Here is an 18788-nt window from a genome sequence, read left to right as displayed (position 1 = left end):
TATAGTTTTTATGGCCAGAAAACAGAGTATTCAGGGTAACACACTGCACTGCCTGGCATTTAGTGTCGCAGGCTCCAGGAACACTGAGGTTGTGGGTCCCGCTCCGGGTGATTGTGAGTTTGGTGTGATCTCCCACGGTCAAAAAACACACGTTGGTAGGTGGAGCCGAGTAGGGACTAAACTGTGGGGTGTAAACCTTGCAGAGCGCTGATTGTCCAGAGAGAGTCGTCACTCTACGCCACGCAACGCAGACGACCAGCACCAACTCTCCATCTGTAAAATCTCCAGCTGCAGCAGAGATCACGTTTGTTTTTATCCGACTCATGACGGCAGCTCGTAAAATTATGCCGTGGTCTTTTGAAGAGGTTCAAACGCTCCTTGGTGAGGCTGTGTGAAAGTTTAAAGGAAGAAGATTTAAAATTCATTATTTAAACTGGCCTTTCAGCAAGAAGATGTGGATACATGTCTGGAATAAAAACATTTTATTCAGATGCAAGTTTCAAATTTTTTCCCCATTAACCACATTAAGATCTCTCACCAAGATCCTGATGGTCTTTTTTTTATTTCTGTGGTTGTGAATTACTCCTCTGCAGAGCTGTAGGAGGAAGTGTCATTGTTGATTTTTTTAATAACATACAAATACACAATCCTCTCCAGAAGTCCCCAACTAATGTTACACGGTGCAAACTTTGAGGATGATGTGCAACAATATAATGTTAATCACTAATAATACTATGTTTCTTTGTTAAAATAAAACATCCCTGACACTGAAAGTCCTTTCCTCTTTCTTTAAATCCAAACATCCAAATGTGCTCCCACACTGTTTTCTGAAGGAAGGCACTGATGTTTTTGGAGATGACATGATCTAGTAAAACTCTTCCCACACTCTGGGCACTGATGTGGTTTCTCTCCTGTGTGAATGCGCTGATGTCTTTTGTGAGTACTCTGTTGAGTAAAACGCTTTCCACACTCTGAGCAGGAATAGGGTTTCTCCCCAGTGTGAATGCGCTGGTGCCTCTGGAGATCACTCTTTGTAGTAAAACTTTGCCCGCATGCTGAACAGTAATATGGTTTCACTCCTGTGTGAATGTGTTGATGTTTGAGGAGGTAACTCAGTCTAGTAAAAGTCATCCCACACTCTGAACAGGAAAATGGTTTCTCTCCTGTGTGAATGCGCTGGTGCGCTTGAAGATTGCTCCGTGAACAAAAACCCTTCCCACATTCTGAGCAGGAGTACGGTTTCTCTCCGGTGTGAACGTGCTTGTGTCCTTTGAGAGAACTCTGATAAGCAAAACTTAGGCCACACTCTGAACACTGATAAGGTCTCTCTCCTGTGTGAATGCGCAGGTGTGTTTGAAGACTACTTAGTTGATTGAAACTCTTCCCACACTCTGAGCAGTGAAAAGGTTTCTCTCCAGTGTGAATACGTAAGTGTATTTTTAGATTACTCTGCAGAGTAAAACTTTTCCCACACTCTGAGCAGCTGTATGCCTTTGCTTTGTTTATATTTTTCTGTGTTTTCCTACCAGATTTATTCATTCTGAGAATAGCTGAGGATGCTTCATGAGACCTGGAGCCTCCACACACAGTATCCTCACATTTAATCTCTCCTGATTTCAGCATTGTGATATAGTCCTCTTGGTGATGTTTCCTGATGTATTTGTAAGAAGCAGAATGACAGAACTGTTTGGGACACTAGGAGCAGGGGAAGACTTTTAAAAGGTCATTACTCTTTTCTGGAAGAGAAAAAAAGGAAAGGCAAATGTTAGATATGTTCATTTCTTTATATATCTAGGGTACATTAACAGAAAAATTATTTTTTTGTCCTCTCCTTTCCATATACAGCCTTGAGAGCTCACTCAAGATTGAGCACCAAGGCCCTGTTACTTTTCTTCCTCAGAAACCAATAAAAAAAATAAAAATAAAAAAATAATTCTAGCTCTCAAAATGAAGAAAAATTAGCTCTTCAGTTGGGATTGAAATGTTGTTGTTGTTGTTTTCTGTATTAAGGCAAAAATGGTTTGGGTCATATTTTAACTGCTGGAGGTAAAGGAAAAATAAACAAACAAGTATAAGCCAGGCAGTGCAGTGTGCTATGTTGGACGGCCTGTTTTCTGGCCATAAAAACAATAGAACAGAAAACACTATTGAAATCACATTTAAGTAACTCATATACAAGAGCAAACCTGTGTGATCAGGACAGGAACGGGCTAAACTTACAAGAAAACACCTGATTGGTTAAAAAAAATCCTGTTTAATATACCGAACACACCACTCGCTCTCTGGTGTTCTCGCTATACTCCTCAGAAAGGCATTCAAAAGTCAGATTTGTGCAATGTGTTGGTGTGGGTTTATGGACAGACAAAATTATTTGTAAAACACAGAGCAGAAAATCTAAGGATTGTAAGTGCTTACTAGCCCCTACTAAACACTGTGATGATGATAAGTGCCTTTCCAATGCCCATGGACGTTTTACAAGAACAGTGAAACAATTGTTAAAAATCTGAGAGAGAAATGATGATGGAAGAAGATGGAAAGAGAGGAGGAAAACAGATGAAGGTAAGGAATCAGAAGACCAGAATCAGCGGATATGAGTTTACGCAGCAGGGTACAGGTGTGCAAAGTGAGGACAGAGGGGAGGGAGCAAGGCTATGTGAGGTTTAAAACACTGTGGCTTAGTAGTTAGAGCAGAGGGCTGAAAGGTGGTTGGTTCCATTCCCACGAGCAGCAGGAAAATTGAGGGAGTTGGGAGTGAAGGAACAGCACTGTCCTCCTCCTCAATCCACGGCTGAGGGGCCCTTGAGCAAGGCACCGAACCCACAACTGGTCCATGGACGGTGGGGATGTATCCCCCTGCTCTGGGTGTATGTTCACAGCCCCTAGTGCACTAGTGTGAGTGTGTGTGTGTGTGTGTGTGTTCACAGACCCTAGTGAACTAGTGTGGGTGTGTTTACTGCCACAGAGATGGGTTAAATACGGAAGACACTTTGTTGAACAATGACAAACAATTGCACATTTACTCATGAGCCCATGATATTAGGCTAAATAAGACAGTCATCTTAGCACAAGGCAGTTTTTCTTGGTTTAGAAAGAAATCTTCTACAACACCTGTTTCAAATGTTTCTTATTATTTAATCAACACATTTTCCCTTCAGGAAAACATTTACCGCGTTTAGCAGACGTTTCTGCCCAGAGCAACTTACAAAAGTGCTCAGTGTTCAGTGTGTATCCCTCACTTGTATAAATAGGTTCGAGTCTATACTTCCTCTGAACTCAGACGTTGCCAGAACCAGGGCCAGTGTCGATACCGAGAAAGAAACAAGACATAGTATAAATGCAATATAAAACAAATAGTCAGTGCTCGCACCTGTGTAAACAGTGGAACAGTTTCACACAGATCTTAACCGTCAATAAATAACAGTGTAAACTGATTTTTACCGTCAGTAAAACACGGTGCAAGTAGTGGAACAGTTTCACACGGATCTTTACGTTCAATAAAACGCATTGTACACAGTGCAACAGTTTAACGCGGATTTTACCTTCAGTAAAACGCGGCGTAAACGGAGCTTTACCTTCTATAAAAAACAGCTCCTCATTTCTCTGCAGAACACAGCTCTCCTTCTGCTCCTCCCTCACACACAGACCGCTCCACAACACCCGCCCCCTCACACACGATTGGCTGTAAAGTCACACCAACCGCTCCCTGATTGGACAACAGTAGATTACACGGCATTCCTCGTTGCCATAGCAACCGGTTTCAGAATTTCGACGGTCAGCTGTCCAATAAGAGTCTGGCTGCAGAGCAACCAATTAAATCGCAGTTCTGCCCTCCGTCGCTCTGCCGAGGAACCAATAAAATCACCGCTCTTATTGATTCTTATATTATATTATATTATGTTATGTTATATTTTTATATTCTTCAGGGCTAGAAAAGAGAAACAGATGTACATGTTATATTAGCATATTAAATGTAGTATGTTAAATATAGCATGTTGCATAATAGAAAGCCTTTATTTTCATTATACACAGCATACACAGTATACATAGTACAACGAAATTGGAAGCTGCTCCTTAAAAAGTGCCCACAGTGCAATATTTAAATAGAAAAGTTAGAACTAGCTAATAAAAACTACTGCGTAAAAAACGCTACTGTGCACAGACAAGAACTCAATATATAAGTACACAATAGACAAATAGGAGAGACAAAACAGATGAGACACTGTAAATGTCAGTTAGTGCAGATTCAGGCTTCCACCTCCTTAAAATGTTGCCTTCTGGTAGGCATACTATGATGTTTTCTGGGTGGGCAGGACTGCAGTCGGATGTGTAGAGTGAATAGAGAAGTGGGCTTAACACACAACCTTGGGGGTAGCCGGTGCTGAGGGTACGGACAGAGGAGAAGTGACAACCCAGTTTCACCTGCTGGGGTCGGTTGATCAGAAAGTCTTTGATCCAGTAGCAGGTTAATGGTGGAAGCCCCAGATCGACTAACTTGGGGATCAGAAAGTCCGGGATTATTGTATTAAAGGCAGAGCTGTAGTCAATGAAGAGCATCCTGACATAGCTCCCTCGTTTCTCCAGGTGACTCAGCGCTGAATGGAGAGCGATGGCTATTTCATCCCCTGTAGATCTGTTAGTCCGGTATGCAAACCGATGCGTGTCTACAGTAGGGAAGAGACAGGCTCTGATGTGTTTTAGAACCAGTTTCTCAAAGCACTTGGTGATGACTGGGGTGAGTGCTACTGGGCGAAAATCAATGAGACTGATCGTGGGTGATTTTTTGGGGACTGGGATAATGGTGGCTGATTTCAAGCAGGCTGGGATGATGGCTTGCTTCAGTGACAGGTTGATGATATTGGTGAAGACCTGTGCTAGCTGGTCAGCACATGCCTTAAGCATCTTCCCTGGTACACCATCCGGGCCTGTAGCCTTCTGGGGTTCACGGCACAAAGCACCCATCTCACATCCTCAGCTGCAAGAATGAGTGGGGGGGGGGACCAGAGACAGAAATGGGTTGTAGTGGGATGGTGGGTGGTGTTGTAGTTAAGAGCTGTGCATGGGACTCAAAGCGGGCATAGAAGCAGTTCAGTTCCTCTGCCAGTGCCACATCTGAGTCACCGGATATCGTAGCACATTTGTAATTGGTGATGGACTGGATACTTTGCCACACTTGTCGAGGGTTGTTTAGCTGCTCCTTTATTGTCCTCTTGTGCTCTGCTTTGGCGATTCTGATGCCTCTCCTCAGGTTAGCACGAGTGGTACTATATAGTGCTCTGTTGCCCGATCTGAAGGCCGCGACATGGGCCCGGAGGAGCATGCGGACTTGGTTGGTGCTGTTGCAGATACTTGGGAACATTAAGCAAATAACAATCATTAGAACGTGTTCTTGAGATATAGCCACATAAATATTAAGAGAGATGGCCTAGGTTGGCTTTATATATGAAAATATGCAAATGTTAGAGGCGACATGCAGCCAGTGAGGGCCACTCAACTCTGGCAGATAAAGTACAGTGGTGAGTGAAGGCTTTGCAACCTGTGATGAACCTCAAGGCACCATGGTACAGAGTCCAGAGGTTGCAGACATGTTACAGAGGCGTGCATATAAATAAGATCACCATAATCCAAAACAGGAAGAAACGTAGCAGCAACCAGCTTTTTCCTGGCAATAAATGTAAAGCATGTCCTATGCTTAAAAAATCAATTTTATCTTTAATTTTTGACCAGGTTTTCTATATGAGGTCTAAAAAAAGCCTGTCATTAATCAAGACACCCAGATACTTGTAACAATGCACCAAATCAATTGCATTCCCTTGTAGGGAGAACACAATGGGGGGTGGGGAGCACAGTTATCTTCCAGCCATCTGAAAAAATTCATTATTTTGGTTTTAGAAACATTTAAAACATATAAGCTGATGTTCCACAAGGTTAAAGGCAGTCTGTATGTAGCGAATGGCCTCAACAAGAGTGGAACCACAACAGTAAATGACCGTATCGTCAGCATTGAAATGGAATTTAGCATCAGGGATTTTTCTGCCAAGTACATCTAAATAAATACTAAATAAAATTGGGGCACACCAGAATAAACATTTAACATTGTAGAGAAGATACCTTCAAAATATGTACACTGCATTCTGTCTGACAGATAATTAGCAAACCATCAAGCTGTATGATTAGATAGACCAATATTCGACAGTTGTTGTTTCAAGACAGAATGATCCACAGTATCAAAGGCCTTAGAATGGTCAACAAAGAGGGTTGCACAGAATTTTTTATTGTCCAATGAATCTATTAGATCGTTTGTGACTTTTAGGGAGGCTATGATGGTACTATGATGTTTCCTGAAACCAGACTGATATGGAGAGATAATATTGTTTATTTGGAGAAAGTTTTTCAACTGATCATTTATCAACAGAATGCACACCTTGGAAATTGGTGGGTAATTGTAATTGTAAATAAATATAGCATACTGCTGATTGGTTTTATATTGTCTGTGTAGTGTAAACAAGAGAGTTTATTTCTCTGTGAATTTACTTATGTCATCTGTCAGAGCTCCACGGGTGCAGGTGGTGACTAGACGACTCTTTTCTAAACACCCTCCTCCACTGTAATGGGCTACTTTCCTGACCACCAAGGCAAGGTGCAGTTTGTCTCAATCAAGCCTACCTGTGTTAGTATAGGTTATTGTAGTGGCTTCCAAACTGTTTCTGAACTGGCCCTCTTTTGTAGATAAGAATATTTTGAGTCTCACACTCACGACAAACACATCGTTTGCTTCCAAACTCCACTGAAATTTGAAACGTAATCCATACTGAACAAAACAATAAAGTGACAAATCATTTTACAATGGAATGATTACAAATTACATTTTTTAACTTTATTTGCCTGTCCCCACCCCTTACCTGCTCTGTCGAGCTGTGCTACCTTGTCGAAATGTGCTACTTTGCAGCTCTGCGCATGCTCAGACCCAACGTTTTCATTTGTTTATCATATTAAATTTGTTTTTCTCCGGTTCATTACACAATCTTAGTTTACTCTTACTATTTGCTTGATTGTACCTAAATGGTACACCACAAATTAAATGTAAAAGCATATGAAACCAATTCTTTTCACAGTAATAATTTTATAATTTCATTAATAAGGGGATTTGGGCTGTGCATATCTCCTGTTTATATTTTAGTAGGCAGCATTTTCTGATACACTATATTTATCTCACCTATTGTTTTATTTAAACAACTGTACGTATAAAAGTACTGTAAGGCAGCACATTTCGACAAGATAGCACAACTCGTCAGAACACGGCCCCCACTGTGTTGGTGAATAAACCAATGTGAGCAGCAGTGCAGTCTAACCTGCTACCGTTTCTCTCCAGCAGAAACGCTGCAATAGAAACGACCGCATCTCAGTGTCTGTCCAATCAGGAACGCCTTACAAACTGCTATTGTCCAATCAGAGAGCTGTTGGTGCGGGCGTTGTGGGGCGGTCTGTGTGTGAAGGAAGATCAGAAGGAGAGCAGTGTACTGGAGAGAAATCAGGAGCTGTTTTTATTGAAGCTAAAGATCTGTGCAAGTGTTACCGATGAGAAATTAACCCTCCAATGGAAAAGTTATTTTTGAGTGCTTTAATAACAGCATGTAGGTAATTAATGAGTATTTTTATTAAATATTTATGACTGTAGTTTATTAGTGAGTGCTTTAATAACTCTTTTACTTTCCCTGAAGCTCTTTTAAAGGGGCTCTCCATGGTTAAACCATGGCTACATGTGCTGTAAACTGGTTGCTTTCCTACAGTTGTGCAGCAGTCCTGTCTGGAGTGGGATTTTGGTTTAAAGGTGAGGAAAACCCCCCTTCTGATCAAGTGCCTTGAAGGTAGGTGTTAAAACTACAGCTAATTTAGGTTGGATAGGCTGCTTTGAGTTTGTATTGTTTTGGTGAGATGGTGAATGAAGAATGAAGGCAGATTGCTGCCATCAGGGCTAAGAACAATCTCTTTGCAGCTTGTAATGATCCAGGTTAGCACAAATACTAGTGCAGAAGGGTTAAGTGTCACAGAGGGAGCACAAAATACACGTAATTAACCAAATAAACAATCATGAAATGTCTAGTCCACAAACATAGGTTAGGCTGTGCTAAGATAATAACAGATGCCAAAGATATAGCAAGACAATGGAGAGCTAATGCTAAGCTAATGGCTCGGCTAGTGACCATATATTGTAGACAGTAAGGCAAGCAGGAGCACATGTGCAAATTATTAGACTGAAACCAACTGAACAAAGAAGCAAATCATGTATATATAAACACTAACTGAATAAATGCTGTGTGTACAGCCATATACTGCTCTTGTTATTATTTCGCCACTGTGGTCATCTTATATTTTTTGTTGATTGTCTAAGTTAGAAAATGTGACATACAGGTAATACACTTCTGAACCTTGAAACTGTAAATTAAGGAATTAGATTAAAAGAGTATTTGTGCACAAAATAAACACTTTAAATTTACTTTTTATGTCAGAGAATTGCATGAATTTAATTATCTACATCCAGATAGCATAATTGAGTAATGTCCTCATTCTCAGATTTTGTATTTTGATGTAGATGGTTTACTTGTAAGGGTATGTGAACATTACAGCTGAAACTCCTTGTAATTTGACTGTGTCAGATTTAAACATTTCATGAAGCATAATAGATTTCACATTGCATGCCATTGTTTAAAACCAGGATGTTACCCACAGGTCTGAATGCTTTTCAAGGACCTGTAATGAGAAGGATGTGTCCTCTATTACTGCAGTGCTAGTGATGATTGTGTTAAAATGCTTTGCAGCGATGGCTTTGTGGAAAAACTAGGTTCACCTAGTTTATTAAGAACTTGGAAATAGTGTTTATTTATTGGTAAATATAACTTGTTACCGTCATATTGGTTTATTATTACCCACAAATTACTCATCTATAAAATGAAAGTGGTTTTATTTAAAAGTTTTTTGGTATATAGCCAAGGCTGTGAACTCTTTCAGACACCTACAGTAACCCAGGACTGTGTCTGTGCCTCCTGTACGGTCTTCTCTCCACGCCTGAACCACACTGAACATTTCCAGCTGTGAGAATGAGTCTGATGCAAAACATCACCAGCCTTATGAAACATATTTGGAAGGAAAATATACAGACCTGATTCTCTGGACATTTTCCAGAGCTCGTATGTGAAAATAGATTAAATGATTCCAACACATCTGCTCACCTCTAGTTCAGCTGTAGTTACAGTTATTTAGGGACTGCACTGACTGCATTAGGCAGAAGACTGAGGTTACCTCTGTGGTCTGGATTTTCTTTCTTTCTTTTTTTTAAATTTAATATAATATTTTTCATTTATTTTTGGAAAACTGCTGTATAGTATCTGATGTTCCATATTTGCGTGATCCTCACTAATTTAGTGATTATGCTAAACAGTAATCTGGAATTATTTTCATAAATTTTAAACAAAGTAAACAAAAAGTGACAGGCTGAGCACTGCTCTGTATGAAACTGTTTGTCAGTAACGGCTGCACTGCATTCTGTTCACCACTCAGACAACCATCAGAAACCAATTTCAATGTATGGGTTGTTAACAAACCAGTATACTGGAAAAATATTTTTCTAAAGGTTTCTAAATAATCCTTAAGTAGTTTCCTCATAAAATCATAAAAATTGTTTGCATGTATGTATTCAAGTACAGAAGAAGTATTGCCTAAAAACACCCCATAATATCTAATACTTATGCCATATCATAATTTTTTTTTCTCCCCTAGGAAGGATCGACTTCTCTTTGCAAGACATCCACTGCTCTTAACTTCTAAGAGAGCTTGTTTTTTTCCACAAATAAATCAAGAAACAACACCAAGAGGAATATACCACAATGTTGAAATCAGGAGAGATTAAATGTGAGGATACGGAGTGCGAAAATTCCACTCCCCAGGAAACACCCTTGGCTGTTCCCTACACTAACACATCTGACAGACAAACACAGAACAATACAGACAAAGAGAAAATCTCCTATCTCTGCTCAGAATGTGGGAAGAGTTTTAATCAGTTCCGTAATCTTCAAACACACATGCGCATTCACAAAGGAGAGAAACCGTACCAGTGCTCAGAGTGTGGGCAAAGTTTTACTGTACGGAGTAATCTCCAAACACACCAGCGCATTCACACTGGGGAGAAACCGTATTCCTGCTCAGAATGTGGTCAGTGTTTTACTCAACAGAGTTCTCTCAAAAAACACCAGCGCACTCACACAGGAGAGAAACCATATTTCTGTTTAGAGTGTGGGCAAAGTTTTACTCAGCAGAGTTCTCTGAAAGCACACCACCGCATTCACACAGGAGAGAAACCGTATCAGTGTTCAGTGTGTTGGCAGAGTTTTACTGTACGGAGTAATCTCCAAAAACATCTGGTCATTCACACAGGAGAGAAACCATATTCCTGCTCTGAGTGTGGGCAAACTTTTACTCAGCAGAGTTCTTTGAAAGCACACCAGCGCATTCACACAGGAGAGAAACCATATTCCTGTTTAGAGTGTGGGAAAAAATTTATTCATCATAATTCTCTGAAAACACACCACCGCATTCACACAGGAGAGAAACCGTATTCCTGCACAGAGTGTGGGAAGAGTTTTACTAATCAGATTTCTCTGAAAACACACCAGCGCATTCACACGGGAGAGAAGCCGTATTCCTGCTCAGAGTGTGGGAAGAGTTTTAATCAACTCCGTAACCTTCAAAGACACCAGCGCATTCACACAGGAGAGAAACCGTATCAGTGCTCAGAGTGTGGACAGAGTTTTACTGAACAGAGTAATCTGGGAACACACCAGCGCATTCACACAGGAGAGAAACCGTATTACTGCTCAGAGTGTGGGATGAATTTTACTAGACTGAGTCATCTTCAGAAACACCAGCGCATTCACACAGGAGAGAAACCGTATCAGTGCTCAGAGTGTGGGAAGATTTTTACTCAAGGGAAGAGTCTCCAAAGCCATCAGTGTATTCCTGCAAAGGAAAAGCAGGACCATGGCACAGACTGTGTGGTACTTCCAGAGGTCTGGATTTAAAGATGCATACATGTGTTTAGAAAGAGCAAAATACTTTCTGATCTGTTTGTGCTGCTGGCTGGAAACTTTGTAGAGTATCAGGTTTGTTTAATTTAAGGGTTTTTTTTCTTTTTCTGATACACATAGATATAATTGTGTTAATTACTAAAATGAAGTACATGATTCAAAATAAAGTAGGCACGGCGTACCTATGGATTCAGTTTTCCACAATTCACCATGTTTAGGAAATAGGAAATTAAAATGTCAAAAAATGAACAACTTCATACATTTTAAATGATGTGCCGTTCAGAGTAGTGTAACGAACTAATCTCACTGGTCCTTCTCCGTGTGTGTTTGAAGTTTTTAAGTGTTACCAACAGCAGCTAATGTAGTAGCCATCTTGGGTTTCAAATCAATTAATGTAATATTACATTGCTGTATTATTCGGATAAGCTTTCATTAACATGGCCACAAAACTCAAAATTAGTGATGGCAGAGATTCTGCGACAACAAAAAGAAGTCGTGAAACAAACCCTCATAAAAATTCTCTTCTTTATACAATAAAGAAAAGAGGTCATATTTTCCATTATTTTTCCCCTTTATTGTTAGTTGTTGTTAATCTGATATTGTATTCAATTAAAATAAACTAGGTTTTGTTTTATCCACAATTTCAGGGGTTCAAGTCTTATGCCCTGTATTCATTAATTCATTCATTGTCTGTAACCGCTTATCCAGTTTAGGGTTGCACTGGGTCCAGAGCCTACCCAGAATCACTGGGCGCAATGCCCCATATACATTACCTAAAAAATAATAATAATAATAATTTTATATATATATATATATATATATATATATATATACACACACCCCTTTGGATTTTTCCCTTCCTGTTGCTTAAATAAATGAAATGATATCTTAAGTTATTACTGTAACCGCTATGTTCAGTGTTGGGTCTGAACACTGAAGCCTTCCTGGAATCACTGGACACAAGAGAGGAACACGCCCAAGTGGGGCACATGGGATCATGGTCAATGTAATTTGGCATTTTTTAAGGAATAATCTGCATAAATAAATAAATCCTTATTTATTGTCAGAGTAGTAGTCACTAAGTCACTATTGAAAACATATTAAAACTCAGCTATAGTTCACCCAAAGGCATGCGGAAGATTCCAGTCTCAAGTAGAATATGTTTTTTTGGTCTGAAGAAACTCAAATGGAGTATTTTGGACATCAGACGCTATTTAGGCCATCCCTGCTGTAAAACATGGGGGTGATAGCTTCATGTTTTGGAGATCCTGGGAGGCTTTTAAAGGTAAATTGTGAAATTAATAAAGAAATAAACAGGGAAATCCAGGAGGACAACCTGTCTCAGTTTGCACAAGAACTACAACCTGGGGGAAGGATTTTTATTTATGTATTTTATTTTATTTATTTAATTGACATTAATCTGTAGTAATCTATTTCACTTTACATTAAAGATTTGAATGTAAATTATTTTGTAAAAATATACAAATATATTGATTTATTCCATCTACAAACCCAATACAAAGGGGAAATATCCAAGGTGGTATATACTTTTTGTAGACCATGTTGCACATGTGTACTGTATTGAGTTTCCTTAAATTTGAATTGTGAAATGTTTTGGGATTTGGAGACTTATGTGATGGAAATACATTTTGTAACATTCTTTTTCTGACCCTTTACAAAACAGATTGATCTGATGACTGGAATAATCTGATAATTGTGAGCATGTTGGAAGAGTTTTAGCCTTTAGCCATTTTGTTCCCCATATTTTGGGAAATACTCACATTTAGTTGTGAAAAGTGTCCAGCCTGTAGACACAGTGAGATGGCAATTCTCTAAACTTCTCAGCATGACTGTAGTTGGAGTTCAAAGTGTATCTGTCTGCAACTTTGGGTATGACCACATTATCTGTTTAGACTCTTTCTATTTTACATTGGGCACATGGCTTGAGTGCTGACCCTTTAATACTTGATTATCATTTCAGCTCTCAAACACTGTGTTAACTTTTAAAGTCAGAGTCTGAATGTAGTCTTTTTATAAACCGTATGAAAACATTAACTGTTACCTGAAGACAATTAAGTCTAACACTTTCCCTGTTGTAGTATTTTTCCAGATACCACTGAATGGAAGCCAGAACTGTGACCAGCCGTAGGTTCAGGTAAACGCTGATGTCACAGGAATTTCCCCCAGGTCACAAATCACTCCATCACCAAAGATAGGAAATTTGTGTTATATAATATAAATAAATATTTTTTTAAATGGCACTTAGAGCTACATCTCTGTAGAGAACTACTTCACAACTACAGAAATCACAAGACCATCAGGATCATTGTATCTGTGTTTACACATGTATTTAACTGGGACTGACACTGAATAAAATCTGTATCCTCCAGACATATTTCCTCATTTTCTGCTGAAAAACTCCAGTATGCAGATAATTAGAATTTTCACCAGAGGATCTAATATTAAACTCTTAGCAGGTTAGCCTCCAATGTATTTCTCTGCTATGACTTAACACACATACCATACACAAGCTTCAGTCTTATTCCACGTCTGATCTACTTCAGTGTGTAAGGCTACAAGCAAAATCCATACTCTTCTGTCTCAGTTCCCCCAGGAACAAGGCAAATAATGTAATCCCGTTGCCTCGTGCTCTGAGAGTGAAACACATTATTGGAAGATGTTTGATTGTTCTGGCTTAAAGTTGAATGAATTAGTTCTTCATCTGTAAATGAGAGGATGTTTCCACACCACTGAAAACGAGGCTGACTCTCAAAGCTCCCTACGCACTAAACACTAGGGAGGCAGCCCGAGACTCTGGGCTCTGTTTACAAAAGATGTGGATGAATAGGTCTGGGTTCCTCATTAATCGTTCTATACGTTTAATGTTTACATGGTTTTGAAAGAAAAGTACACAATGTTAACGTCTTGATAAGAGTAAAGCTTTCAAAATGGTGGCAGCTACTCACGATGACCGCATCCCTGTGGCTATTGTCCAATCAGGGAGCGGTTGTTATGAAATTACAGCCAATCGTGTGTGAGGGGGCGGGTGTTGTGGAGCCGTCTGTGTGTGAGGGAGGAGCAGAAGGAGAGCTGTGTTCTGCAGAGAAATGAGGAGCTGTTTTTATAGAAGGTAAAGATCCGTTTACGCCGTGTTTTACTGAAGGTAAATGTGTTTCTATTGTGTTTACTGAAGGTAAAGCTCATTTTACACTGTGTTTTACTGTGTGAGACCTCCACTGTTTACACTGTGTTTACTGAAGGTAAAGCTCCTTTTACACTGTGTTTTACTGTGTGAGACCTCTGCTGTTTACACTGTGTTTACTGAAGGAAAAGCTCCATTTACACTGTGTTTATTGAAGGTAAAGCTACATTTACACTGTGTTTACTGAAGGTAAAGCTCCTTTTACACTGTGTGAGACCTCCACTGTTTACACTGTGTTTACTGAAGGTAAAGCTCCTTTTACACTGTTTTACTGAAGGTAAAGCTCAGTTTACTCTGTTCCACTGTTTACACTGTGTTTACTTAAGGTAAAGGTTATCTTCTAATGCATTGATTGCTGCTTGTCTGTCAGTACATTATTCTGCAGTAAGTTCTCAAACATCTCTTCAGTGTTAAGTTCCACTGATCTATAGCCCTTTGTTGGGGTTCTACAGTGGGGTAATGTCTCTTCCCCAAATTCTAAGCAGGGCATGGTGAGCTTTTTATTTTGCTCTGATGTTGTTTAGCTTGTCATTTCTGCTTTATGTATAGTAAAACCTTATTAAAATTGGGTCACTATTTTAAAATTTGAAATATATCTTCATTTTCCTTTTCTTTTCCAGAAAAGAGAAACTTCAGTTTGTAAGACTGCTTGTGCACCTGGTCTCCAAGACTTCTCCAAGTTCAACTTTACTTCAACAAATACAGGAGGAAACATCACCAAATGGATTATACCCCAATGTTGAAATCAGGAGAGATTAAATGTGAGGATATGGAGTGTGGAAGCTCCAGTTCTGAGGAAATATCCTCAGCTGCTCCCAACACTAACACATCTGACAGAAAAACACAGAAGAGTACAGACGAGACAATATTTGTCTGCCCAATCTGTGGAAAGAGTTTTATTTATCACAGTTTTCTCCAAAGACACCAACGTATTCACACAAAAGAGAAACGGTATCAGTGTTCAGAATGTGGGAAGAGTTTTACTCAACTCAGTCATCTCAAAGAACACCAGCGCATTCACACTGGAGAGAAACCGTATCAGTGTTCAGAGTGTGGGAAGAGTTTTACTAAGGTTCTTACTCTCAAAAATCACCAGCGCACACACACTGGAGAGAAACCGTTTTCCTGCTCAGAGTGTGGGAAGTGTTTTAGTAGGATTGATTGTCTCAAAACACACCAACGTGTTCACACTGCAGACAAACCGTATTACTGTTTAGACTGTGGGATGAGCTTTATGACCCAGATGAATCTCCAAGAACACCAGCACATTCACACAAAAGAGAAACCTCATCACTGCTCAGAGTGTGGGAAGAGTTTTACTCAGATCAGTCATCTCAAAGATCACCAGCGCATTCACACTGGAGAGAAACCGTATCAGTGTTCAGAGTGTGGGAAGAGTTTTAAAAAAGCTTTTACTCTCAAAAATCACCAGCGCACGCACACTGGAGAGAAACCATTTTCTTGCTCAGAGTGTGGGAAGTGTTTTAATAGGATTGATAATCTCAAAACACACCAACGCATTCACACTGCAGAGAAACTGTATTACTGTTCAGACTGTGGGATGAATTTTAAGACCCAGATGAATCTCCAAGAACACCAGCGCATTCATGTGAAAGAGAAAAAGAAACACTCAGAGTGTGGGAATATTATTATGATTGATAATCTCAAAAATCACCAGCGCACCCACACAGTAGAGAAACCATATTCCTGCACAGAGTGTGGGTTGTGTTTTAATAGGATTGATATTCTCAAAACACACCGGCGCGTTCACACTGCAGAGAAACTGCATAACTGTTCAGACTGTGGAATTAGTTTTAAGACACTGGGTAATCTCCAAGAACACCAATGCATTCACATGACAGAGAAATCACATCACTGTTCAAAGTGTGATAAGAGTTTTACTCAACTCACTCATCTCAAAGATCACCAGCGCACCCACACTGGGGAAAAACCGTATCAATGTTCAGAGTGTGGAAAGAGTTTTATTAAGATTGATAATCTCAAAAAACACCAGCAGACTCACAGTGGAGAGAAATCGTTTTACTGTTCAGAGTGTGGGATGAATTTTAAGACACAGAAAAATCTCCAAGATCACCAGCGCATTCACACTGGAGAAAAACTGCATCAGTGTTCAGAGTGTGGGAAGAGATTTACTAGATTGAGTGATCTTAAAGCACACCAGCGCATTCACACTGGAGAGAAACCGTATTCTTGCTCAGAGTGTGGGAAGAGATGTACTAGATTAAGTGATCTCAAAATTCACCTGCGCATTCACACCGGAGAGAAACCGTATCGGTGCTTAGAGTGTGGGAGACGGTTTAATCAATTGGGTAATCTCCAAGCGCACCAGCGCATTCACACAGGAGAGAAACCGTATTACTGTTCAGAGTGTGGGATGAATTTTAGAACAATGAAGAATCTCCAAATTCACCAGCTCAATCACATCAGAGAGAAACCATATTTATAGAGCATCTATGAAACTGAATTTCCCCACTGGGACTAATAAAGGATTATCAAATCTATATGTCACATCACTGTGGTTACACACACCAAAGGACAGAAAACTGAGGGGCAGAGTCCGTGTTCATTGTAAATGCTGCAAAAACACAAATGTCTAAAATGGAGAAGACCTGTTTAAAACTGACTTAAGGAAAAAAGATTAATGGAGAATTCAGGGCTGTGTTTTTTTTATTTTTTTTAAATGATGAATCTTCAATTGTCTTTCAGTATTGACAGTGGTTTATTGTAGAAACATGGACACTCATAGGGCCTTTCCACCAACGAGGAACCAGAGCCTTTATAGTTCACCAACTAAATTTGGCACCGTTTGGCATGTTTCCACTCAAATAAACTGGTTCGCAAAGGAGATAAGTTTATTCCCAACTGGAACCAAAGAAGAGTAGGTTTTTCAGCGTGAACCGTGACATTGTCTGTGGGCGTGTAGATGGTTAGTAACGAAAGAGCTCAGAGCCTCAAATACTGCGTCATCGCACAGTGGAGGTGGACAGGGTCATTTTCAATGTTTAATATAAGTAAAAAATAAAACAGGAACGCGCTCCGTTTTTTGTGTTTAATGTGTTAGGTGCGGTAAAATGCGCGTTTCTCAGAGCCATGGCTCTTGGTTGCGTTTCTCTTCACATGCTCAGCAGGACGGCTCTGCACTCTGCAATGTTTTCTAACGTATTATATCTCACTCTGGTCTGACTCCATGGTAAACAAAGAATAAACAATGACCCTTGTCGCAACCCGATTTGCGCAGCCTACTTGATTTGGACAGTGCAGGCGCTGGCCTTCACGCATGTAGCTTATAGCAGCAAAGGAACTATTTTCCAAAACAAAGAGTGAGTAACTTTGTGTGTTTAAACATGAGTTAGCCTTTCTTCACTGTCCTTTACAGTTTTAAACAACTGGAGAACATGCAAAGTATGTTTATTGACAACTGACCATATCCATGTTGAGGTAGTCTTTTGTTTAAACAAAACATAATGAATAATGATGTGGGACACACATGACGTTCAACCAAAGAGGGCAGTGTCTCTGTACAGTTAAAGTCGAAGAGGAAATTATTATAATATCGGAGCTCTCAGTAAAGTGTTCACAAGTATGGTGTTCTGCGCATGTGCCGTCCAAATCAGGCAGGGGCGTAAATCGGGTTGTAACAACTCTAAGAGTTTATCTTTGGCTCTGCCGCCGTATTCAGCCACAGCGACGCCCCACGCTGATGACGTAATCCTGGTTTCTCTCTAAAAGTGTAGAAATGCAGCTGATTCACTTGAAAGAATCAAGGTCTCAATCAGGAATGAAACCTGTTCAAGAACCAGTTCTTTTGGTGGAAAAGCACTATCAAAGGACCCTTATCATGTTTATGATTTTCCATTGTGAAATATCTTTTTAAATCGGGAAAATATATGGCAAAATCTAAAATGGTTCTAAACAGCACCAAAAAGGATTCCTCTGCTATTACAAACAAAGTGACAATAGCAGAATGTTTCTTGTTGATGTATTGAACCATTTCCAAAAAGTGCTCTAAAGAACCTTGTAAATACACCTTTTTCATGGATCTGTTAAATCCTTTCATGATGCAAAGCATCTTTTAAGCTTTCAAATGTTCATTTTTTTAGTTTCCCTCTGTTGAGAGATGCCCATTTTAATCTTTCTTAAATTCTAAGCTGTCATTTTCACTCAGTGTGTTTCCTAATAGTAACAGAGTGTGAATATTATGTTTTGATATTTGAATGAAAATAAACCGCTAAAATTTTATTGATTACAGTGCCTTTTTCTGTTGCATGGAAAGAGAGATAAAGGACAGTCAGAAATGTGAGCAACTGTAGGTTCAGGTTAACACTGGTGTCACAGGAATTTCTGAAATCTATCTTATTAAAAATCAAACAAGTGCACTTCCACCTACAGCATTGTGGATTGTGGACAATGTATCTTAACAAAAAGTCTCCTCAGTTCCCAAACACTTAAACAATGTCGGTAAAATTAAAGGTGAGGGAACTCCAGTG

The 18788-nt window shown here is 39.7% G+C and overlaps 2 protein-coding genes across 9 annotated transcripts; one reads left to right on the top strand and one right to left on the bottom strand.

Moving 5' to 3' along the window:
- Positions 1-496: 496 nt before the first annotated feature.
- LOC136691665 (zinc finger protein 154-like) lies at positions 497-3649 on the bottom strand. 4 transcript variants are annotated; one of them, XM_066664346.1, is made up of 2 exons: positions 3573-3649; positions 497-1736 (listed from the first exon to the last, which is right to left on the bottom strand). In XM_066664346.1, exon 2 carries the CDS (start codon positions 1621-1623, stop codon positions 790-792), a length of 834 nt encoding a protein of 277 aa, XP_066520443.1. In that variant the 5' UTR covers positions 1624-1736; positions 3573-3649; the 3' UTR covers positions 497-789. The 4 variants fall into 4 exon arrangements, with proteins under 4 accessions (XP_066520443.1, XP_066520442.1, XP_066520446.1 ...); XM_066664345.1 differs by having other exon boundaries at positions 3540-3632; XM_066664349.1 differs by lacking the exon at positions 3573-3649 and adding an exon at positions 3439-3534.
- A 3843-nt stretch (positions 3650-7492) lies between these two features.
- LOC136691663 (zinc finger protein 665-like) lies at positions 7493-18522 on the top strand. Of its 5 annotated transcripts, XM_066664344.1 has the most exons (4): positions 7493-7631; positions 7719-7865; positions 9775-11002; positions 15202-18522. In XM_066664344.1, exons 3-4 carry the CDS (start codon positions 9882-9884, stop codon positions 16745-16747), a joined length of 2667 nt encoding a protein of 888 aa, XP_066520441.1. In that variant the 5' UTR covers positions 7493-7631; positions 7719-7865; positions 9775-9881; the 3' UTR covers positions 16748-18522. The 5 variants fall into 5 exon arrangements, with proteins under 5 accessions (XP_066520441.1, XP_066520438.1, XP_066520440.1 ...); XM_066664341.1 differs by lacking the exon at positions 15202-18522 and having other exon boundaries at positions 7719-7828; positions 9775-13414; XM_066664342.1 differs by lacking the exon at positions 15202-18522 and having other exon boundaries at positions 7510-7631; positions 7788-7865; positions 9775-13414.
- The last annotated feature ends 266 nt before the right edge of the window (positions 18523-18788 follow it).

The sequence above is a fragment of the Hoplias malabaricus genome, chromosome 3, assembly GCF_029633855.1.
Source record: "Hoplias malabaricus isolate fHopMal1 chromosome 3, fHopMal1.hap1, whole genome shotgun sequence".
Classification (NCBI taxonomy): domain Eukaryota; kingdom Metazoa; phylum Chordata; class Actinopteri; order Characiformes; family Erythrinidae; genus Hoplias; species Hoplias malabaricus.
This window is presented reverse-complemented; position numbering and strand designations above follow the sequence as displayed.